Source organism: Myripristis murdjan, chromosome 16 (genome assembly GCF_902150065.1).
Source record: "Myripristis murdjan chromosome 16, fMyrMur1.1, whole genome shotgun sequence".
Taxonomy (NCBI): Eukaryota; Metazoa; Chordata; class Actinopteri; order Holocentriformes; family Holocentridae; genus Myripristis; species Myripristis murdjan.
In genome coordinates this window covers 12,633,331-12,658,575 of record NC_043995.1, presented here as the reverse complement: position 1 = coordinate 12,658,575, position 25,245 = coordinate 12,633,331, and the positions used below count along the sequence as shown (strand labels likewise).

Genomic DNA, 25,245 nt, shown 5'->3' with positions numbered 1-25,245 from the left:
TCGCTTAGTTATGATCCTGTTTTCGTGGCAGTGTCTCAGGTAATACCACTGTGACTACTGTGTCCTTTCCTGTGTCCATTCTTAACTGTCTATCTCATCCTGTCTTTTGCTGTTTTGCTCTCAGGGTGACTCAGTGCCTGCTGGAGATGACAGTCCATTCTCAGACACAGTGACCCTGGAGCAGAAAACGAGCAGCATAGGTGGCACCAGTGGGAAGGTCAGCCTTTGGATGCAGTGGATGCTTCCCAAGGTCACTGTTAAACTGTTTGCCCCGGACCCTTCTGCCAAAAAGACAGGTACCTGATGCTTCAATAAATATTTAAGCATTATGTTTTTTCAGATTCAGTGAAGTTCAAATGCAGTTGTCTCTGTTGCTGTGCACTACACTTTCAATGCAGAAGAAAAGCCAAAAAGACTAATGATTTGTTACTCTATATTGCTGATGGATAAAACAATACTGACTGAATCTATAAAGGTTCATGAAAACTTTTACATTTGCTCTTCTGAATTCCTGGTGTCAGGTGGATCTTTATTCAGGAAAGATTTTTTGCTGCACAGGGGACAATGTGCTTTATGTTTCCTACAGCAGCAGGAATAAACAGGAGGAGAACTGGATAGTTTGTATGACCAGTGATAGTCACTATAGCTGAACAGACAAAGAAAGGAGCCCCACCTACAGAAAATCATATTTTATCGACATAAAATCCAAGGAGGAAGGTGTAGTTATTTTCATAGTCCGCCGTTGACTCTCGACAGCATATCTGTTGACAAGATCTCCCTCAGTAGATAAATAACATGAACTCAGCAAACTACTAGTTTGAATTCAAAGTTTCAAAGGAAACTGCAAATCAGTAGCCTTCATTAATCGAGTATCCTTTGAGTAGTTAGTTAGTTGATGAGTTAAGGAGAAGAAACACATCCTTACATGCGAAATTGATTTATGAGTGCCATATTGCCATAACCCTGAGTTTATAGTTTTAAGTGACTTCACGTAAAATAAGTTATTTTATTTGACCATCCACAACCCATTTCTTTTAAGTCCCTAAACGTTACCTTAACTGAATTCATTGGCTGACTACCAACAGTCTGACAATTAGAATTTGAGTAAATATACTTATTTATTAACTTATAGGTAGTTGTCATAAATGTTAGTTTGTAAAACATTGTAGACAGTCAACTTAAAATACCTATGTGTTATCCTGTTAACGCGATATTTGTTAACAGTCAATTGATACACTGTAGAATATCTCCTGATACACTGATTTTTACCATGGACTATAGCAATACGTGCTACCAAAGATTTCACAAGACTGATCACACTTTTTGATTGAAAAGGTATCCGTGGAAGGAGCAGAGAAAAAGAAATACAGCAGTGACCAAAGGTATTGCTAACTTTTAAAAAGAAAAAAAAAAGTTCTTAACAGTGCAGCTTCACATAAAGCAGACAAAGACAAATAAGTGATCTTGTAGTAATATAGTTTATTCATGGATTATCTCTTATTAAGTAAGATAAAAATACTTTTTAATGTTCCAAGATTTATCATTTCTGAAGTATCTAGCCATGCCAACAGACATAAATAACATTTAACCTACATAATATAAAACAGGAGGTGTTTCTCACTGAAATTTGTCACTATCCAAGAGTGCAGGAAGCTGCTCAGAATGTTTACAGGCTTGCCATATCAACACTTAAAGTCATCACCCCTCTGGTTCTTTGTTCAGTTGACTTTTGCAAGTTTGGGAAGGAAAAACAGCAGGAGAGAGAATAAGGGAAGGGTCGGGAGGAGGAGATGGGGGAAGACAAATAAATAAATGGGTGATGAATCCCAAGCGAACTACCTCTTCTCCCCTTCAGATTTACTGGGGCGATGAAAGACTAGATTTACCTTTAATTGGTGGCTGTAATATTTAGCATCTGCCAACCAGATCGCCTAGCTTAAGGTCTTTAATAGTGGAAATGGAATGTTTGGGAGGACCTCACAGAGATGGTTTGACTTAGAGACGTCCTAAATAGGCATTACATTGGATTTGGGCTTAATATATGCCATCTGAGTTGCGCGATGAACTTACCACCGGATTTGCTGTACGCAACACATTAAGCATGATATTGAAAACAATCTCGGAAATAGGATCGCAATAGAACTGCATGTATGCAATACATTGGATGTGTAATATCACAAACACATTCTTGGAGATAAGTAAACCACAGATATGGCTGCAGACAATCTGCTATGATGTAATGTGTTTTCCAACTGGAAAGGAAATAAGACTCTTCTCTCTCACGCAGAAATGGAAAAACAGTCGTTCCAAAGGTATTGCTTCTCGGGTACATGCTATTATGTGTTGGAAGATTGGAGGTAGAAATTTAGGTGTAAGTCTCCAGAGTCTCTGCTGAAGGCACAAATCAGTGGTACACTTTCCTCTTTTAAGATGAACCACTTCAGTTTAGGGACTAAGGATTTCCAGTACTCCTTCAGGGTGGGTTTAGCAAACTCCTACATCAATATCAACACCATGTTTGGAGACTATGAGTTTTTGAGTATCTAACAACTTGGGAGAGTTCTTTCCACACTGTATCCACAATAAAGCTGACAAGCCTTGTGCTTCAATATTAATAAGCCATTAGGAACTCTGTGTTTCTCCGAATCACCACAAGGCAACAGTACAACAACAACCACGGCTTCACATGCATGAAGTCCATTTTCCCAAGCTAGCCTGTGATTGTGGGGTTTTCTCAGTGGAAACAATGAGAGGGGAGCTACAGTTAAGCTCACATGCTTGGTTCAGTACAAAGTTAATCAGTCCTGCTATGAGGCTTACTCACTTTGCTGCAGTGGGTGGTTTTGTTGCACAGAAGGTGCAGTGAGGCGCATACAAACATATATGTGAATATACACAGAAGGGTCTGCATGAACAAACAGCACACACACAAACACTTTTGCACTTAACTTGAGGCGGTTCCATATGGCCTCACCAGTGCTTGGCAACCAGGCAAAGACAAGAAGTCACATACCTGTAGTGTAAATTTCATTCCTGTGTATGCGCCTATGTTGGCAAATTTGTGTGTGTGTGTGTGTGTGTGTGTGTGTGTGTGTTCTCTCTCTCTCTCTCTCTCTCTCTCTACTGATGGGGGTGATTAGGCTGTGTGTGTAGAGACCCAGACTTGGCCTGGCTAACACTGACCCAGCTTCATCATGAACATATGAAGGTCCTATGTGTAGAAACTGACCACAGCAGTGGGATTACAACCAATGGCAGGACCTGGACAGGGTTAGCCATAGTGTAGAGCCTCACCCACAGAAATCAAATTCATACACACAGTCAGAGATCAAATTTCCTCTACTGCTAAGTGCCTTGTAGTCCAACAACCTCAGCTGGATTTCCTTGCTGCCAAGCACTCGGGTGGCCGCACAAAATGCTAAAGCAGAGACAGACCAAGACACTCCTCATGTTTGCAGTGCATCAAACTAAGGATTCACACACCATTTAAACTGCCTAAAGAGTATACATGTGTCCACTATGGTCTACCACATAATCTCAAAATGTCAGCTGTGTTTTGAATTAAACATCATTCCTTTGCTTTATGTCTTTTGGCAGAGATCTGTGTTATCAGTGAACTGGAAGACCTGAGCGCCTCAGTAGATGTTCAAGACGTTTACACAAAGATCAAGTGTAAAGTGGGCAGCTTCAACATCGACCACTACAAATGCAGGTATGTCCAGTACACACTTACATGCATGTAGCTGTAATTGCAGTTGAGGCAATTAGCTTACACTTCAAATGAGTAAGCAGAAAGGGGTTCATTGACATGTCTAACTTCACATTCAGTGCTGCAGGAACGGAACCAATGATGCTCCAGTTACAGGGCACATTATATGCATCCATTCTCCACACACGTTAAAAAAAAACACTACCACCGCCATTACCACTAACACATTGTCTGGCCCTGCCCCTACCCATACTGGTGTTTTCTCAGATTATCACCTCAGTGTCATCGTCTTCCCGGACAGCTGTTGCGGTGGTGACCGCAGGCTGAGAGACAGACAGGCAGACACACAGATAGACAGGTCAAAGGACAGACCTGCGGGCTGGATAGCCCCCGGACCAGCCCAACTGTGACTCATAGAGTGGAAGAGTTCAGTCAGCCCGTCAGTCATTTTCTCTCTGTCTGCGGTGTCTGAATCAATTCACAGAAACATTAACACGTTGTTGGGGGAGGAAAACCACTGGGCCACGTTCCATTATGTCCTTACAGTAATCTCTGCCTATGCAAAGTCCAAGTGAAAACAGAATAATTTAGCTCTGGGTTCTGAAATTATGGAAGCACATATTCAAATGCAGTGAAACAGAGCTGTCATTAAGAATTAGAATTTTTTTCCCCCCTGCCGAACTCATACTTTCTTCCCATCACACAACAGAGCGGCTCCGTTTCCAATATCGTAAGACCTCATTATTTTTTTGCTTTATTTTTTCCCTAGTCCTGATCACATACTTCTGTGATGTAGTCACCAGCTCCCAGTGTGCAGTGTGTACGTGCCTGAGGTCTTGTTCTGTTGGGAAGAGACCAGTTAGCAGGAGGTAGTTCCCCTTGTCTTGATCTGAGGAGATAATGGAACAGCGATCTAACACACTTACGATCCAGGATGTATTTGTGTGTGTGTTTGTCTGCGTCTGTGTGCCTACGTGCCTGCACAGATACATTCCTGTGTGTGCCTGCTTCTCTGATCAGGATAGACAGTGAAAGGGAGACAGATCGTGCTGGGCCCTGTGCCCATATTGAGCCCCTTCATCAGGAATCAACCCTCTCACCGCTGAAGTGATAATTGATATTTATTTTGATCTGCCTTTTTAATTGCCCTCACCCAGTCCTGCACATGTCACTTTAGGTCAGACCAAAACTGAACTGATCAGCTTGGCTTCGGGATATAGCAAACATGTAGCAGACCTCCCTGCTTCTATATGTAGGCAACTGATATATGTGCTGTGAGCCCACATGTGCTACATATGCTGCATCACCCCAAGCCAGGACATCAGTGGTGAGACGGTTGGAGAGCGAGAAAGTGTCCCGGGTCATTATATTGTTCTGCTCTACACAGGTGTGTGTCCAATCGCTTCTGACCCAGAGCCAATCTTAATCTTTTTAGTAGACCTCTATGCCTCCCTAAGTAGATAATGGATCAATTTTCACATTTCTAGGTTATTTCAGTTTAATGTGCATTTAACAACATGGCCTCAGCACACTTTTAACAGACCAGGGTTCTGGCAGGCCAAACCACTTCGTCATCCAAGCCAGGTTATAGTCAGGGCTGTTTAGGACATGGTGGAAGACCTCTGGGCTTTAAGCCCATACTAATCTGTATCATCCAGACATACAAGCAAGCCCACAGGGTTTGGAGTCCATATTAATCATTCTGAACAGATAATTGTTAGGTATTTCATCACCCAGCCCAGGTTATTTGTGTATAGCGGGTCAGATTAAATCAAGCTTGATGGAGAAAAAAATGTCGCATCTGGCCTTAGCTATCTCACTGCTGGAGAATGAATGGAAAGTTAGGTTTGGCGGGCAAATATGGGAGGTGAGTAGATAATTGAATCCTTGATTGTATCAAAATAGGAGGAGAGGGTGGAGGAGGGAAAGACGATGACAGAGTGGGAGACCCTAGGGAGGGAGTGATAGGTGGGTATTAAACCATATAGCTGGGTGGCTCTGATGATGAAGGAGAGGAGGGGGATCAGAGAAATGGAGAGACAAAGAGGAGATGGGCTGAATGGGTATTAAACTCTGTAGGTGGGCGTCTTCTCTCTGGTGGGAAGTTGAGAAGATTAGAAAGCTTCTCGTCCTCTGTATTTAAGTGAGGTCTCCCCTAGCAACCGGTGCTCCTTGAACTCTTCTAAAATGAACAGACGCCCCCCGAGAGAGGACGGCCAGTGACAGTTCACCCTCATTCACTCCAAGGAGCAGCTCACACAAATTGGAGCTGATGTTTTCCAGCTGCTCCACAAATGGTTGGGAAAGAGGGATGATTGGATTGGAGCAGGGAGAGAGAGAAGAGAGGGATGATGGGAGAGGAGGAGAGCAGTGGGGGGTCCACATGTTTTAGTCACTCCCAGAACGTGTACTACAGCTGAGAGGGGAGATTACAAAGAGATACAGTATTCACACACTCTCACACATAAACAGAAAGGCTTGTCACACAATAGATAATGACATATGCATCGCACAACACACACACTTCCACCCACCCATTGACCCCCTCCTCATTGAACTTCTAGTGTCCCATTGGAGAGGAGAGGGAGAGGGGGAGCAGGGCAAGCCGGATGAGAGTGGAGCTTGCTTAGAAGAATTAATGCAGATGTTGTTGAATCATTTCCATTGTGTGAAACATTGTGCCATAAATGTGTTGTGCATGTTTTGGCATACCAGAATAACTGTGCAGTGTATATGTGTGTCTTGTAGATTTTGTGTGTGTGTGTGTGTGTGTGTGTCTGTGTGTGTGTGTGTCTGTGTGTCTGTGTGTGTGGATGTCTTTTGGTTTCTGCTCTACAGGTCTTCTCATAGATGGCAACAACAATAAACCATATGGAAATCCAGAGTCACGAAAGTTGATTATGTTGATTCTATACAATATTTTGTGATTAAAATAAGTCCTTGTGCTAATACTCAACTCACCTTTTCTCTGTTGTTAAATGTGCAAAAAGTGAGGATGCCTGATTTTACAAAGATGATTATTTACATTTCAAGTTGTGATGCAACAGGCTGTTGCAAAGTTGATGAAAAAGTGGTGATATCAGCCTGTGGTTCATTAATCCAAAAGCTGTGTTATAACTACAGTAGATGTTGCCATTAAAGTGATGATATCAGCCCATGCTACAGCAGTGTAAATAGTCCCAGATGCCCAAGTTAAGCTCGGCCTTGTGTGTCTCTCCAGACCAGGCCAGGGCTGGCACTCTGGCCACTATGAAGGACTCATCCTGCAGTGCAAGGAGACAACTGTGGTGAGGTCTCTGCTTGACCAGAGCAGTCTTAGCAGCCCTAACCCTCTGTGTACTGTACCGCTGCCATTCTGCTGCTCCTAATATAGGTCCCTCATGTCTACTAAAGCTGGACAGATGGGGAGAGAAAGGAAGTCACTGGAAAATATCCTTTGACTATAATTTATAAGCACCAAAAAATGAACTTCAAACTAGTAAACACAGCTACTTAACACCGTTAATGAAGTGTGTTGTGTTTTGAGGAGATACACCACATTAAAATTTAAATCAAATTACAATTAAACCAGAGAAAATTCCAATTAGAACCCTCCCCTGTCTCTCCAGTGGCTCTGATTGGCCGAATAATCTAGCCAATGAAATCAGGTAACAGCGGTTCTTCTGTGTGTGGGAGGAGGAGGCTGTATGACATGAGCTCCCGATCTCTTGATGATGATCATGACACTGCGTCATGGCAATGGTCTTATACTGTTACATAACTTCTTTAAGGCACATTGTATAATGCTGATGCAAATGCAGAATTTACATTACTTCCTAGAACCTCACAAGATGTTCTTCAGTTGAACAAGTTTTTATATCACACTTTTTTCCATTCGAGATGCTGTATAGCCCAGGCTTCGATCATACCTAATCCAAGAAAAGCTCATTTTAACAGTTTCATCAGTGTTGCAATTTCTGATAGTATAAGACCATTCTGCAGTGTTTCACCTGGTTCAAGCTGGTGCAGCCTCTCTTTCTGGGTTTTAATCAGTTTGCTCAAATTTTTGGTTTGCTCAAATCATCTTTCAGTACCATGCTTATTGCTCTTCTATCTCTCTTTTTCTTCCATCAACTTCCCTATTCTTTTTCTGTTCTGCTGCTTCTTTCTTTACCTCCCTGCAATTTCTCCTATCTGGATACTTGTGCTTGCCTTCTCTGGCCCCTCTTTCTGTCTCCTTTTTATTTCTTCCTCCTTCTATTCTCTTCTCCCCTCTCTGCTCCTCACCCCCAGTTCAGAGGAGGGTGTTTGGAGCTCGGGCAGCTGTGGAGGAGTGGTCCTCTCTTGCACTGACAAGCTGAACAGACGCACTGTGCTGGTTCGACCCGTCAGCAAGCAAGACTCTTTCAGCCACTTTACTGGTTTTTTCCCTCCTGTAAGAATCCAGTGCTTCTTCCTTTTAAATCCTGTTCAGTTGATTCTGCTTGGCCTCCATTAACAGTGGCTAAAAAGAAATGTTCCAACATGCTCCTCAGGGATGTTATGTGTTTCTTGTAGAATCTTAAGTGTTCTTTTGAAATTTGCTATTAAACCCTCTGTACTGTACTATAGTCACCATAACAACCACAAACAAATAAAATCAACCACACATTGCTATGATCAGAAATACCTCTTCAGGTAGTTATATAACACAACTTGCTCTTGGTCCCTGAGGGTTGCACTTAAAGTGAAATTGAATCCACCAGCTGATTCGGATTCATGCACTATTAAAAACTGTATCCAGTCAGGCAGTGGGTTGGGTTGATTTGTTAGGTCTTTCTGCATTTATATACAATTACTGCACCGATCCTCAAAATCTAGGTGCATTATTTGATGCTTTTGCTGATGCATGTCTATTTACTGTAGGCATCAACTTGAATTCATTTAGAATCAGCTGTCAAGTCCACCGTTAATGGAAGTTCCAGCAGACTTAACCTTGATGTTTTAAACAGATCTGCCTCTCTCTTGGAAATATCTTTTAATCACATTGTAGTTGGAGATTATTTTCTTTTACTTATTACACATATTTCAGTGATTCCCCTGCTGTAATTAAGTTTTGCAAATCAGTCATTCTGTTGGCGATCTGGTTTTTCTGATAAATCAGAAACATGCTCTCTGATTCAACCTCAGAGGATAGCTAGAGTCGCTCATTGTTATTATAAGAAGTTATGCTTCTCATAAAGGAGGCTGAGTTACTGCTCCAGTCTAATTTAGAGCATAGACTATGAATAAATCTGCTGTAGTTGCATCCATTTTGTGCCGGTGGCTTCAGCTTGGCTTGCTATCTTAAATGGTACGGCGCCACCGAGGACTGCTTTCCTGGTCGAGGTAAAGTCCTGAAATACAAAGGCTTTGTTTTTCAAAGTCATATAAAGTCCAAACTGATTTAGGACACATCTAGAGACATGAATTAAATGTTGTTCAAAGCTTAAATGCAATGAATAAACATAATCTAGAGGCTCAATTAATGCCTGTGAAGTGGTCCATTGTCACCAAGAAGCATTTCTTTTCTTTTTTTTTAACTTCGAATAGGAAAAATCTTTGCCTGAGAAAATTGTCATGTAATAAAGTCTTTACTTATGTCTCTATTCCTTAACAAGGCTTAAGCCTCATCCAGGAAATCAGCTTGGCTCTGGTACAGTACTGAGTAATATACCTTTTCTTTTGAGAGTGCTTTGTGTGCTACTGGTACCTATCACAGTGTGTTTTGTCCCTTCTTGCTGCTGGCCAGACCGCAGCCAAGGTCCTGGAAGGCTCTCACCAGCAGCATGGCTTCCTTTCCATCACCTACACCCAAGCCGTCACCAAAAATGTACGCCACAAGCTCACCACACGGCCTGACCGGCCTTCGCGCAGCAGCATTGCCACTGGTAGTCAGCGGGTGACTACTGATCCTCTGGCAGACGGTTCGCCTCAGTACCTTCGAGAAATCCTGCTGACCGCCCAGCCATTTGATGTGGTACTCTCCTGTCCCTTATTGGCCACTGTAGCAGGGCTGTTCCAGGTAGTAATGCTTTATTAACCATTTACAAGAAATAATTATTTCACAATGCACAAAAACTAGCTTCTAAATCTGTGAGTTAGAAGTACTGAAGACAACTGTTACTGTAATGATTAAATGGAGAGATAAAATGCCTTGTGGATACAGCCCCAGAGCTTTATTTGTAAGCTTGCATGAATAACTATAGTTATATTGAAAATAGTGATGTTGCAAAACCTTGGCAGACTTGATCAGTAAGAAATCTCAAGACATACCCCTTCATTGTCCAAATTGTTTTTGTTAAGCTCACTTCTCTCATAAACTATAAATCAAAGCAGCTGAAAACTCAAAATTATGTCATACTTCGAACATCTTCTTTAACAACTTGATGTTGTTAGAATTAATCACATCTTTATTTATATTAATCACATCTTTAAAATTCCTTCAAATTGTTCATTTTTCACTCCTACAGAGTTTAATAAAGCGCTGCTTTCAAATTCACATCCAGGCCCAAGTCTTAAAGTTTTCGTGCTGTTTGGTGTGCTAGTCCCTGATGAGGAATTGTTTTTAATGTACTTTTGAACTGGCAATGAAATGACGGCTTATTAAGTGTTTGCCTGGGGGAGTATCTTGGAACTCCTTTTTTTTGTACAATCTGCATTATAAGTTGATGTTGTTCCAGGCTACACTACCGAGACGCTACCGAGAGCGTGGGAAGTCAGCTGGCCAGCCAATGAGAAGCCACACGTTGACCTCTCGGTGTTTGCCTCTCATCTACATCAACACCAGTGTGATCAGGGTCTTCTGTCCTGGAGCACAGGACAAACACACAGCATCAGGTTAGAGCTCAGCTTCTCTCCTCTGAACACACTCACACACACACACACACACACACACACACACACACACACACACACACACACACATGTACACAGAAACTTTTCCATTACAGCAGTGGCATAGCATTATGTCGCAGGCTATGTTTTGGGTTCTCTATGGCTGTGGTGTTTGCATGAAAGCCCTTGTCATGGCCATCCAGACATAAGAATGTAGAAACATTTGCTATGACAAATAGTTGAGGTTCTGGATAACCCCACCACAGTTACATACACTCCTGCAGAATATAAAATCCCTATTGTCTGAATGTCTTAGATGAAGGCTTGTTGTGTCTACTCACAGTACTGAGTAATAGCGGTAAGACTGTGTGGTGTGTGTATTATCTGCAGCAACTAGTGGTGCATTTGTTTATATAAGATATATTGTTTGTGTGTTGTACCACTCTGATGAGTGTGTGTGTGTGTTTTTATTCCAGTTGATTCCCATTTGAAGAAGGAGGACACCCTGGTACTGAAGCTAGCTTCCCTCAGCATGGCTCCTCAGGCTGATAACCCTCTGACCCGCACTGTACTGCGCAAAGACATCTACCAGTAAGACAAACTGTCATTTTTCCACAACATCTATGTTCAGCTGACATTGTGGCAGTGTGTGATAGACAGAGAACTAGATGCATATGTAATTTTCAACAGAAGAACATCCATGAACTCCACTATCTATAGCTCTGTTATTGTTACAGTGGGAACTAGTGATGCACAGGTCAAGTTTATTTATACCCATGACACTACCTGAAGAAATAAATGGACAGGCAGCAAGTTACTTTCCCAAGCATGCTTGTTAATGTTCATGGAGCAAACAAGGCATCCATATAAAGAAAATATAAGGGTGTCTTTGGCATTTAATTTATAACTGCCTGCAGCATCTGACCCAGTAACACTCTACTGCTTTCATGCAAATCTCAATCTGTGGATATAATTGAGGTACCCACAGAGTTTTCCTACAGATTTTGTATGTAATATTTTTTTCATGCTATAACTTCAGTCATTTTTAAATGGAATGTGATATGTAAGATTCCCTCATTAGGCAGGAAAACGCACACCAGGCTAATCATGAAGTCAATCCAAACTCTGCATTTACAACCTTCCTATTTATGTGTCACTCCTGATGCTGTGGAGGACATTTATCACTGTTTATCACACACAGGTTTATCATATTGTGCCTTTTTGTGTGTGTGTGTGTGTGTGTGTGTGTGTGTGCGTGTGTGTGCGTGTGTGTAGCTGTGTGTGTGTGTGTGTGTGTGTGTGTGTGTGTGTGTGTGAGTACACATCCATGTGCTCCTGTGATCCTCACTGTCCCCTGGGAGGTTTTTGGGGTGTAGTGGGTGAGAGCGCCATAGTGTGGTCGTGCTCTCCCAGTGATGACGGAGAGCAGTGAGTGACACTTAGGGGTTGGCCAGGCCCTCCAGCTGAAACACAAGACTGTTGACACAAGCCCCCCGTGCCATGTGGATCAAAGCTGCAAGCCGGAGAAAGGCTGGACTTCTGAGGGAAATAGGTTTGCGCAAAACACATTTCCCTGCTATAGGCAGCTAAGAGAATCTGGATTGTGTCATAGCTGCCTCGAAACCACAGCCCCACTGTGCGTGTGTGTGTGAGAGAGAAAGAAAGAGTATGTGTGTATGGGCAGAGATGGAGCTGGCAAACACATGTAATGAGGGAGATAAAAGTGGTGCCTAATGCTTTGTGCAGCTGCTAGTGAGATGTGAGCTGACACTGGAAGCAGAGTGGAGAAAAAGAAAAATGGAAGGTGGATGAAAAAAAGAGTAGGAGAGGAGAGACCTCTCCAGTCTTCATTGCTCCCCTCAGTTGGTTGGAGTGTCAGAGCGAGGGAGATTGCATGCAGCAGGGAGGCCGAGGGGGGTCTGGGCCTAGGGGCTCGTCTCACAGTCCTTAACCGTCAAGGCAAGATGGAGAGAAGCTCTGCATGCGCAACATCATTCAAATTTCTTCCAGAGTACCTACGCTAACTCCATTGCAGCCTTTCATTTACCCTTTTGATGTATGAAGCAAGGATGTTACTGATCAGTAACCATAGCCACTGTTTCCCAGGGACTTTTGGGGGGATTTTTTCCTCCCATAGATTTCACACAATGTACCATTCCTAAATGTTGACTGTTTGTTTTGGTAACAAGTTGGTGCAGCTGATGCGATGAGGCTCCACCGTTTCCATGGAAACAGCACCTAAAATGTATTTTGTTTGCAAGTTGGCCATATTGAGCAATGTATAAACAGAATGGCTGGCCGTTATCATGTAAGATAATAAGTGATGATCTTGTGGGCATGGAAATATCTATCCAAGTTTTTCCTCAGACTTTGACCCCAAAAGCCAGTTAGACCAGCCATGCAATTTCACTCCATATTGGCCAGGAATGTTTTGCCTCTGGTAGTTAAAGGATTGGTGGCTCTGGTGCCCACATAATCTTCTTATAGACAAAGACAGCCTGGCATCACATTCCACCCTGGCTTAAACACACACAAGCACATGCACTCACATTAACCCATTAGCCCATAAAGCAATCTTCAGTAAACCTTGCAGCCATAAAGTCATACAATGCATGGACCCACATACAGTACATGTTCACACAACAACATAAACATATGCATATATTCTTACACAAAAAATAAGCAGGCATGGCCCTATTCACAAACACACCCACATACACTCAACCCGTACACACAGAAGCCAAGAGTCACCACTTCCCTCTCTGTAGTGAAACCCAGGAATTATCTTAAACCACTCTCTGTGTTCATTCTTCCATTCCTAACCAAGAATTATCCTCACCACCTTCCCTGTTCACATCTCCCTTCCAATTTAGGATGATCACACTTCGAAGTCACTTGATTGATAGGCCTGAGATTGGAGATCTGTTGACTAGCCATTACTGAATGCTAAGATATACTCTATCTGTGCTGCATCCTACATAACGTTTTTGTAAAGAAAGACACATTGAGAATCTGTAATCATGAAAACCAATGTGTGTTTACCATCTATAACATCCTGTAGCTATAGGAAGAAATATGTCTCAGAATACCGGTAGCCATTTGCTACAGTTCTGTTTAACGTCCACCACTAATTACAGCTGTTGTCATAATTGAATGACTGATCCAAGCAGCCGTGCTGTTACTGTCTACTGCACATTAAATGATTGCTTCATGATGTCTGAATGCCACCCTTGAAGAGAAGAAAGAGATTTCAGCCTCACATTTAGAGTGAGGGCTAAAATAGCGAGCCTATATTGTGTAAACATCCTGACTGAGCATATCTTGGTACTGTTCTTATAATGCAGTCTGGTTCTGTGTTTCTCAGGCTGTTCAAAGCTCCCCGGTTTCGCTTTCAACCTGAACATTTTCACAGTGGTGTGTGTATTTATCATTTAGAGTCGATAGATTTCCTCACAGAAGGTAAAATAAACCTGATGGACTGTATGGTTTAAGGGTTGAGTTGATATCCAGCTCCAGGTTCATTTGGTAACTATTAACACAGTTTCATTTGATGATGTGATGTTGAGTTTTGCTTCCGTGAAGGATTGGGTCCTCGGCGGCTTCTCCACTAAGCAGGAATTATGACACAGAGCTGCAGGCTTCCCCCCTTCCTCCCTCTCCATCTTCTGCTACAAGGCCGCTGTCAATTTACACAGCTGAAATCATTTTCCTCTCTTGAAAAAGCGGGATTTTTCCAAGTACATGAGTGCCGGGCCGGGGAATGTCCAGCATGCCTTCAGCCCTGACTTTCTTGTGGTTTGGGCCCTCTGTAAAATCTCACAGATCTTTTGCTCCCCTCTCCTCTTTTTTCTCATTCTCTCTCTCTTTCTCTTTTTGCTTTTTCCAGTGAGCGTTTTTGCTCATGGAACACTTAATTGAAAGCTTCTTGTAAGCAGGAGAGTTGGGGCGAATGGGTCTCACTTATTCAGATGCCCTGTGGAGAGCGGGTGTCCTTTTTAGAGAGCCATTGTGTGACATTTAGGGGCACATGTCAGAGTCTCTCTGTGTTAGGATTAGAACATCTTTTGATGTTATTAATGTCTATAATGTTTACATAACAACAAAATTAGTAATTTTCTTGTTTGTAGAAAGTAATGTAGTACACATTATTGACTCATTAGTTAATAAGTATTTGTGTGTTTATTTATCCAAATTTAATATTTTGAAACATTTGGTCATTGACCAGTATCAACAAATGATTTTTGCAAACAAAAAAATCAGAGGCATTAAAAGAATTTTGCAGCTGATATTAACAATGATTAGTAAATGGTAAATAAATAAGTGGTTTTCTAAAACATAATGGAAAAAACATAATTACATGTGTTTACAATGTGTGCAGTATTACTCTGGTTTTCTCTTTTCCCATGGTATTTCATAGGTTTTACCACCTAGTCAACTTTAAAGATATTGAATATTGATGCAAAGTTTTGGCCATGATACACAGATTTTAGTTCAACAATCTCAGAGGGGGTTTCAAAAACCCTTAGCAGTTGAGTCTTTCATGTGCGAAACAGGTTAAAATCTTTGGAGAACACTTTTAAGGAAATTGTATGGGTGATTCAGTGAAAGTGTGAAAGATGAAAGATTCTCTTTTTTTCTGTGCGTCAGTGCTTGTGCTTGTCACTCTATGCCTGACTGCATGCCTGCTTGCATCCATATGTGTGTGCATGTCTCTGCACGTGTGTGTGTGTGTGTGTGTGTGTGTGGTGTGTGTGTGTGTGTGTGTGTGTGTGTGTGTGTGTGTGTGTGTGTGTGTGTGTGTGTGTGTGTGTGTGTGTGTGTGTGTGTTTGTGTCTTAAAATACCCTACACATTTCCCGTCATCCCCACACCTAGATGACACAGCCCCAGATTCCATCACATGCTCGGTTACCTCATAGGCTGTCGGAGGGAGACTCGGGGAGCATCCCGTCACCACAAAATATGTTTTTTTGTTTTGATTGCTGCACAAGTCTGTGTTTCTATGGTAACGGCAGAGCAGGCTGCTGTGTCAGTTGTGATGCAGAGTCGAGTCAACATGATGTGGCTATATCAGGATTCTCTCTCTCTCTCTCTCTCTCCCTCTCTCTCTCTCTCTCTCTCCCCTTTATTTCTCCCACTCTTTCCTTCATTTCCTTCTTTTCTTCCTTCGTCTCATTTCTCCCTGCTTTTTATCTTTCTAATCTTTCCAAACTTCTCTCCCTACCTTCATGTCTATTTGTTATTTCCTTTGATGCTTCTTTATCCTCCCCACACACTACCTTTTTAACTTTCTCCCTCACTTTCTTTCTTCGATTTATTCTGTCTATAGTCTATGTCTGTTTATGTCTGTTTCCTACCCCTGTCCATTCTTTCCACTCTTTCTCACCTTCCTCTCTCCTTTTTTCTCCCCTTTCTTTTGTTCTTTCTTTCTTGCTTGCTTTTTTCTTGCTTTCTTGTTTTTTTCTTTTCTTTCTTTCTCTTTCTTTTGTCCTTTCATTTTCTCATCTTTTTCCTCTCTGTGTTTATTTGGTATTTCCCTTCACTCTCTCCCTCTCTGTTGGTTAGACTGGTCCCAGTCCCAGTGTGCTGTGGCCAGTGAGCCAGCCCCTTATTGCTGTTGAATGGCTGCCTGGTTTGGCCCATAGATATTTCATAATAAGAGGTTGTGATGGGGATCTCCCCTCCGCAGATAAACACAGCTCTCTGAAGCCAGGGCCCTGCCTGTCACTAATAAAATACGCTGGCAAGCTGCAGTATGCACCCTCTTCCTCCAGTAGCAGTCTGGGATGGGGATGTGTGGATGGAGGGATGGTGGGACAGAGGGATTCAAGTCCCCCGGGAGGAGTGAAGGAGGAGAGACATGACAGTAACTGCCTGACAGTAACTGTTTTCACCTGGTCAGAGAAACTTGCTAGAGCAGTGGTACTTTTGGTTTTCCTCTAAACAAATGCACATTTTCACAATATGTGTATGATCATACAGACTTTAAGTCTAGGGCAGAGTTGTACAGTCTGATGGCGATGGCTGCGTCTCCTTTCTGCGTCTCCTTAATGTGCTCCTGTGCCTCCCTATGGTATTGTGTAGTGGATGAGAGGGATTGTCCATGATGACCAGAAGTTCGCACAGCGTCCTTCTCTTCACCAAACACTCACTGGGTTCCAGCTGACTCTTAGGACCGAACCCCGCCTAATTTAGCAGTTTGTTTGTTCTGTTGGTGTTGGCCAGCCCAGCACTGCTACTAGTACAGCCACTGCAGAGAAGAGAGTCCTTGCTACCACTGATAGGTACATCTTGTTCAGGATAATCCTGCATGCATTAATGGACATGATCCTCCTGAGGAAGTAAAGTCAGCTCATGCCCTTCTTGTATACGGCCTCAGTGTTTCCACTCCAGTCTGGTCTGTTGTCCACGTGCACTTTCAAGTACTTGAAAGACTGCAACAAGTCCAGACCCTTGTAGCAGCCAATCATGTAATAACTGCCAATAACGTAATAATTTTTCTGTTCTTAATGTAATAAAAGTCAATAATGTAATAAAATTTCTGAACCAATAACGTAATAACTTTTTGCCAATAATGTATTTAGGTAGTACAGGTTTTTTACCCAGACAATAATGTAATAACCAGCTAATAATTTAATACCTCATTACATTATTGTCTGGTTATGACAATAGCTGTGTAAAAAAAAAAAAAAAAAAAACATTAAAAATGTAATAACTAGAGCCAGTAGTGTAATAATATACTTACATCACTTTATTTAAGTTTTACATAATAGCTATAAAGGGTCACATCTCCATGAGACTTACCCTTACCGTTGCACACACCTACTGTCTTTCTTGGAATTATGGCTATTCATTTGTTGAAAATGGAGTGCAAGCACACATTTGCAAACATAGACAGTTGCTCTTATGTTGTATAATATGAAATCTATACCTCTTGCTTTGTCCTTGAATACAGTGGTATCTAGAGAGAGGGTGTGATAAACAGCTGTAGTAGTGTGGTTGAAAAATTTAAGTAAGTTTAATTAAAGGTGACATTTTTCATGAAAGTGGTGGTCTGTATTTGAGGACAAAGCATCATCAAAGAGGTATACCTTTCATATTATACTACAAGAGTAATTGTGTTTGCAAATGTGTGCTCACACTTCATTTGGTACTGGTGGTGTGACAATAAATAAAACTTAAATAAAGCGATATATGCTTACATCATTTAATTAATTTTTATTATTTAAGTTTTGGTAATATGTTACTTTTATCGTATAAAACTACTTGTATAGTCTATTAGTATATTAGTTTTGTAGTGTAAGTTTATTAGTATATAAGTATATTATTACATTATCGGTTATAGTTATTACATTTTTGATGTTTTCTTTTTGCTTGTTTTTGGTTTTGCTTTTTGTTAACCTAGCTAATAACCAGTCAATAATGTAATACCTTGTTACATTATTGGCTTGTTATTACATTAATAGTTGGGTAAAAACCTATAATGCCTTATTACATTGTTCGTAAAAAGTAAAAGGTCATTACGCTATTTGTTAAGCAATTTTATTACATTGGTAAGTCATTATATTGTCTTTTATTACGTTAAGAATAGAAAAAATATTGTGTTATTGGCAACCGGCCCCCATACTGCTTGACTGTGGGCAGTGTGGATGAGAGAGGCGTGGTTAAAGTCCCCAGATATAGCAATGAAGGCATTAGAGTGGCCTGTTTGTATCTGCGCTGTGACTGAATGAATGATGTCACAGGCTGATTTGCCGTCAGCGGAAGGAGGGATGTAAACAACCAGGAAAACAACATGTGAGAACTCTCTCGGCAGATAATATGGGCGCAGGATAACAGTCATCAGTTCAGTGTGTTGGCTACAGAATTTTTCCTTAGCAACATTGCTCAAACAAGAGAATTGGTGTGCTCTACTCAAAAGTCTTTTAAAGTCTGATGGATGCTGACCCAAAAAATACACAAATAACTAAAAATCTTGGGCTGAAATGCGTCCGTTTTGTCGTGATGCATTAAAAATGTGATATAAACTTATACGTGAGTGCTGACCACTTCATTTGTTAACAGTGCTTTCACATACCCTGTGATAGTCGAGGGGATAGCAGGTTTGTATTTCTTCTTCCTTTCACTCCATTTTTTTTTTTTATCCTGCTCTGCCCCCTACCCACGTATCTGGTTCTTTCAGCATTTCCAGCCTTTTCCCCCAGAACATGGCCGACTGTCATAGTGCTGTCAGCTGGTCCCATGTGTAAATAATGGTGCCTCTACCAGTGCATAAATTGCCTTGAGCTGGTTGAAGTGTTCCAACAACAAACAAAACAAGTAAAACCCTTAACCACCCACTTGTATCCATTGTTGTAATGTCCAAGGAAGGTTTAAAAAGTAAAACTTTGTCTGTCAAATAAAGCAGAAATGCCAAAATAATAATAATAATAATAATAATAATAATAATGATAATCAAGTATAAATACAATAAAAACACTTGAACAAATAGTAAAACAGATAAAAACAAACAAGAGATGCTTAAGCTGTGCTGTGACATAACCTGTTTATACATAACCTGTATTTAGGTACATAAATAATATAATATAATTGACTATTTTTCTGAGTTTACAAGGTACTATGGAGTTTACAATCAAAGTGTACACTTTGTGCACACTCTGATGTACATGTTGTGTGTAGGAATTGACAGGAATTGACATTACTCCATTCCCAGTTTCAAATATGGCTTTCATAACTCGCATAATCAATAATTATGGCTTTTTATTATATACATGAAGCATAAATAACCACTGTGCTATATTGTCAGTCTGCAGATGGACAGCTTGACCAGTCAGTTGTTGAACTCTAGTCTTTACTTTAAATGTGCTCAAATGTACTGAATATTGCCTTATAATATCACAGAGAGGCAGGCAGATCTGTCCTGTAACTAAAAGACACACCCTCTGGTGAATGGTTTGAAACCAAATGCCATAGCGAAACCACAGTAAATTGTTTGTTAACAAACATGAGACTTTGATTCACTTTATGATCGACCGTTAGATCTCATTGTTTTTTTAATCGGTAGTATGGTTTACATAGCCTAAGTAGTATTTTGATTTTCATTTGTTTGAGGTAGTGGGAGTGAGGCAGAGGTGTGAAATAAAGTTGCTGATCAGCCCTCAGCACATGAGCGCTCTTCAAAGGCACAGACCTGTCACACCATCACCAGTCACCTCAGTAAATTCACCAGTGCTCACTGGGGTTCACATGCTGCTGCTGCTGCTGCTGTGCTACTAGTAGGATTAGGAGGCCTTGCTAGTTTTATACGTTCTAATCTCTTGTCCGCACATTGGGGGAATACACTGAATGAGCTACTCATGCATCTGTAAGACATCTGCCTCTCTGTCCCTTTCTTTTCATATAACATGCCATTCTTTTTTGTTTGCTCTAAAGTCTTTCTCTCTTCTTGTCTTCCCTCCACATCTTTCTTTTCCTCATAAAAACCCAGAGTTCCCAGCAAATGATTCATTAGATGCTTCAGTGCACACTTGCCTCATCACTCACTTTAGTCGGCTGCCAAGTGCCCCATTTCTCCGTTTGTTTACACCAGCGAGAAGTGCAGCGGCTTTGCTTCACTGCCTCAGCAGTAGAGAAGAAGAGCTGGTCAGGCCACACACAGTGACACCCAGGACCTACACTTATATACACTGATTTAGGAAATGCTTTTTAAACTCTCCTGGCTGCTGAGCAGATTTAATGATAAATTGTTTTTAGAGGCAATGATGATGATGGCTACACCAACAAAGTGATTTTGTTCTGTCTGTTTCATAAGAATTGAAATAAACTGATTTAGGATTTTTTTAAGCTGCCTCTGTCAAGTGTGCGAAAATATCAATGCCATTTTCATAGGTGATGACAGTTACACACCAAAAGCAACAGTAGTGCTGGAAGAAACTTAGTTGTAAAACTTCTTAAACAGCTCCCAGTTGGTGCAGAGTACTACTGCACTGACTACACAGAGCACCATTTTAGTACAATAATGCATTCTGAGGGGAATACCCAGACAGACCAGATGAATTTAAATCAAAGTTCTCTCTATCTATCTTAGTCTTTAGTTTAAAGCCTTAAATAGATAATCAGAGGATCTTAATTCCCTACTCAACACTCTTACTATTCTTGTAGAAAGCATAGTCTATTTATCTTGTATTTTTGTGAAAATATGCCAGTGTGTCATTAACACTGAACTGTGGGAGAAACCAACTTACTAAATCTTTCTAATTGCACTGGTCCTTTTTTTGGCTAACTAGCTGTTTTGATCTCTTAGTTGGTCCTTGTGTGCATATTGATGTCACTGCTAAATTTAGGATTCTTTCCAATGAGTCAAAACGTAAAAGCACCACTTTTTATCCATTTTGCTTTTGTTATACCACATGATTGTCATAAATTTGGTCTAGTTACAGCGTATTAAAGGTAAATGCTTCAGTCATCATAATGTAATTCAGTAGTCCATCAGGGTATTTCAGGCCCATAGTAAAGGGAAATGGCACCGTTCCATGAGGGGCTGTTGAACCTAAGCCAGCTGCCAAGACCAGACCCACCCAACAGTCAAGCAGAGGTAAAATGGCTAATAGTGCAGAAGTTTTCAACAACAAGAATGGCTCTGAGGGATCTAAAGGCCTTGGGTTCATTTCTGTTCTTTGCTGCTGTGTTTGGGCCCTGGAGGCAGAGGAAAGAGACATTCTATTGGGTTGATTAGAGCTGGACCTTCCTTGGTCAATTCTAAATCATTTTGCTCCTTTGTTTCTCTCCTCTTCTTTAACCCTCTCCCCTACACTCTTTCTAAGCATGTACATCCCTGTTCCCCCTCTCTTCCAGAGAGAGAGAAGATAAAATAAGCAAGGAGGGGAAGGTCAGCCAGAATAAACATTGTTTTTTGTCAGTCAGCAAATGAAACACCTGGTGCTGGTAAACCCAGAAGAGATATTTCACATCAGCCTGACACTCAGGATTAATGCAAGATCAAATTGTTTTAAAAACGGGGACGGCCGCTACCCAGAGTAAATCATACGTCCCCTTTTATTAAAGTTTGCCCAAGAATTTATGTTTTGAATCAGAGGGGATCGTCTGTGCAGCGCCGACAGATGAGATTTGGAATGGGCTTGGATAAGCTCTCATGTAGAAACAGCTCTCGGACAAAGTGTCATAATGTGAAGAGGAAGTTTAGACTCAGCCACTGAGCACTGCTGTGGCTTTGAGGTGGATTCTTTTTCCCCCTCACCTTTTTTTCTTGAGATAAAGTGATATTTGTCATTCTTTTTTCTGTGGGAACCAAGTTGATAGATGGATTTCTCATTGCCCCAGATGATACAGCAAGCATATCGCATAACGTGTGAGCAGATTTCCTGGAAAAAGGAGAAAAATGCCATTCGCCTCCAGTGTCATTACAGAGAGGGAAGGACTCGGTTTGTGTTTGTTGAGCTGCTGTTAGGAGAGCAGAGCAGGGGAAACCAGATGAATGTCAGTGGATTTGATCTTTGATCTGTGAACCAGAGTACCTGACCACTGTGTTCAATCAAGCTAACCACTCAGTGTGAGGCTATCAGTCTTACTAAGGGCCTGTTCCAGACTATCTAGGCTGACCGCCAGGCGTTGTTTCTGTCTGACTAGAGGCTCTTCAACAGATTTTTACAACTGAAATTCATATGAATAGTGAATAAGCATCATTATGTATATTTCTGCATACATTTCTATCATTTGCTGGATCTTTACAGTCTCTCTTCTGGCCTCTTTTCCTACATCAATCCATCCTTGGTCAGCTCTTGACCACAGCTCTGCTCTTGCACCTCTCTGATTAGCCAGCAGTGTGTTGTGCAGTATATGAGCAGGGAGCTGTATACAGCGTCTTGTCTGCTGTGTTGTGGTGTCTGCTGACTTCTGTGTACAGCCTGTGGTTCATTCCATAAATATCTGTGGCCTCTCTGATGTTATTCTCAGGGCCACTCCTCTGTGAGAAGCTTGCACCGCAACACTTGTATTCCTCGGCCTGCACTTAGAGGTTTAGGGGGATTAGGAGGCAGAAAACCCCAGCCTAGTCCCTGCAATACATTTTTATGGCCATTTTATGCATATGAGTCAAATGTAGTGTGTAGAGAAAGGGGAGAGGAACGAGGGAAGGGGATATTAGGACAACCGCAGGAGAATCAAACAAGTCAGCCCCAACTGTTTTTCCCTCTCTTTTTAATTTCCCTCTCTTTTTAATGTACTTCTTCACACACTTACTCACCCAATCGACCCGATCACTTCTTTACTCAATTATTCATTCATGTTCTCCTTCATTCACTCACGCAGTCACTCATATTTTCAATATAGCGCTTTGCCCTTTTTCTTTTGCATTCTTTTCCAGTGATGCTGTCTGACAGCTTTGACAGCTTTTCGACAGACTGTGCAGTTTCCCCCTCAGAGTTTCAGTCCCATTCACCACACAGCCAAAGCCCCAATCAGTTCCCAACTATCCTTTTTTAACATCCGTCCTTCTCTGACAGTGTGTTGCTGTTGGAAGCACTATTGAAGGTGGTTGGGGGGGGTGAGGGGTGGGGGGTGGGGAGGTGTCTTGTGTAGTGGCACATGAGGTGACAGACCTTATTTCAGGCTTCCCGGAAACTACCCTTGTGTTTTGGCGTGTGGCTGTCAGTCAGGTCGGGATGCGCGCTGACAGAGGCGAGAGGGATCACCCCTCAGCTGTCCTGTGCTCGTAAAAGGGCCTGATCCAGGGGTTGACCGCCTGACCACAGGGCCACAGCCTCTGTGAGTGTGTGTATGTGTGTGCAAGTGTGTGTGGTTCATCCTGAGGCAGGATGTAAGGGTTCTAAGAATACATACCCATACCACTAAGCTGGGAAGCTCTACCGCAGAATGCAATACACACATTCTACCAGAGTTGCTCTGTCACCGTGTGTCTTGTGTGAGTTTGCTTGTGTTTGGATTAGCATATGTGTAAGTACATGCAATCATGCTTTGTGTGTGTGTGTGTGTGTGTGTGTGTGTGTGTGTGTGTGTGTGTGTGTCCATGTCCACTGCCTGCCTGGCGCATTTTTGTGTTTTTGTTCCTCTTCTCCCTGCTCATGACATGTTGACGTTCTGGCATCCTGTGTGGTTGGTTTGAGGTTGTCATTGTACTGTCAGGGAGTCTTTGACTAGCCAGTCACACAGTGGTATCTGAGGCCAGGCGCTGGGCAAGAGCACCATCAGAGGAATGCAGGAACAGTGATAGTCATTTTGTCTCCACTGTATCAGGTTTCTTTAAGTAGGATTTATGTGGAAATAGCTTAACATGAGCCATGTGTCAAAATGCACAGTAACGTCCAAGATGATAGATTTGGCGGGACAGTTGTTCACATAGCAACAGAACTTTCTTCCTCAAGAAGGTGAGACTTTGTGAGACTTTGTGTGCTTGCAATGAGTTGTTAATAATAACAGAGTAATACCACCCTCCAGATTAAGATCAGTTAGGTTCACTCACCATATAATATAATACAACAACAGTTCTTATTCAGCCAGTTTATATAGTTGGTATTGATTTCGGAAATGAAATATTACTCCAGTAATGTGTATTTATCAATGAATATCAATATATTGAACTTGGTATATCAGTACATATCAAAGATTATCAAGGGTAATCAAATCAATTTGCATCCACTATACTTACTGGAAAATCGCTAACAGTTCACATGCAATAGTATTCCAGTTTAAACATGCAATGATCAATAATCAATAATTCACTTGAGAGGTTCTGTTTACATCTAAAACTTTAAATTTTATACTGCTATTCACAGTAAGTATACAGTACAGGCCAAAAGTTTGGACACACCTTCTCATTCAATGCGTTTTCTTTATTTTCATGACTATTTACATTGTAGATTCTCACTGAAGGCATCAAAACTATGAATGAACACATGTGGAGTTATGTACTTAACAAAAAAAGGTGAAATAACTGAAAACATGTTTTATATTCTAGTTTCTTCAAAATAGCCACCCTTTGCTCTGATTACTGCTTTGCACACTCTTGGCATTCTCTCGATGAGCTTCAAGAGGTAGTCACCTGAAATGGTTTTCCAACAGTCTTGAAGGAGTTCCCAGAGGTGTTTAGCACTTGTTGGCCCCTTTGCCTTCACTCTGCAGTCCAGCTCACCCCAAACCATCTGGATTGGGTTCAGGTCCGGCCAGATCATCTGCCGCAGCACTCCATCACTCTCCTTCTTGGTCAAATAGCCCTTACACAGCCTGGAGGTGTGTTTGGGGTCATTGTCCTGTTGAAAAATAAATGATGGTCCAACTAAACGCAAACCGGATGGGATGACATGACGCTGCAGGATGCTGTGGTAGCCATGCTGGTTCAGTGTGCCTTCAATTTTGAATAAATCCCCAACAGTGTCACCAGCAAAACACCCCCACACCATCACACCTCCTCCTCCATGCTTCACAGTGGGAACCAGGCATGTGGAATCCATCCGTTCACCTTTTCTGCGTCTCACAAAGACACGGCGGTTGGAACCAAAGATCTCAAATTTGGACTCATCAGACCAAAGCACAGATTTCCACTGGTCTAATGTCCATTCCTTGTGTTTCTTGGCCCAAACAAATCTCTTCTGCTTGTTGCCTCTCCTTAGCAGTGGTTTCCTAGCAGCTATTTGACCATGAAGGCCTGATTCGCTCAGTCTCCTCTTA

General features: G+C 41.7%; 1 protein-coding gene across 3 annotated transcripts in view; it reads left to right on the top strand.

Moving 5' to 3' along the window:
- Window positions 1-25,245, top strand: part of vps13b (vacuolar protein sorting 13 homolog B) — a 379,425-nt gene that overhangs the window by 210,590 nt on the left and 143,590 nt on the right. For 2 of the 3 annotated variants that reach the window (XM_030071615.1, XM_030071614.1), the window contains 6 exons: window positions 125-296; window positions 3,598-3,712; window positions 6,930-6,996; window positions 9,459-9,731; window positions 10,390-10,546; window positions 11,020-11,134. In XM_030071615.1, coding sequence (XP_029927475.1) covers window positions 125-296; window positions 3,598-3,712; window positions 6,930-6,996; window positions 9,459-9,731; window positions 10,390-10,546; window positions 11,020-11,134 — 899 coding nt within the window. Of the gene's footprint in view, window positions 1-124; window positions 297-3,597; window positions 3,713-6,929; window positions 6,997-7,981; window positions 8,124-9,458; window positions 9,732-10,389; window positions 10,547-11,019; window positions 11,135-25,245 lie in introns of all 3 variants that reach the window. The other variant, XM_030071613.1, reaches the window with a different exon arrangement.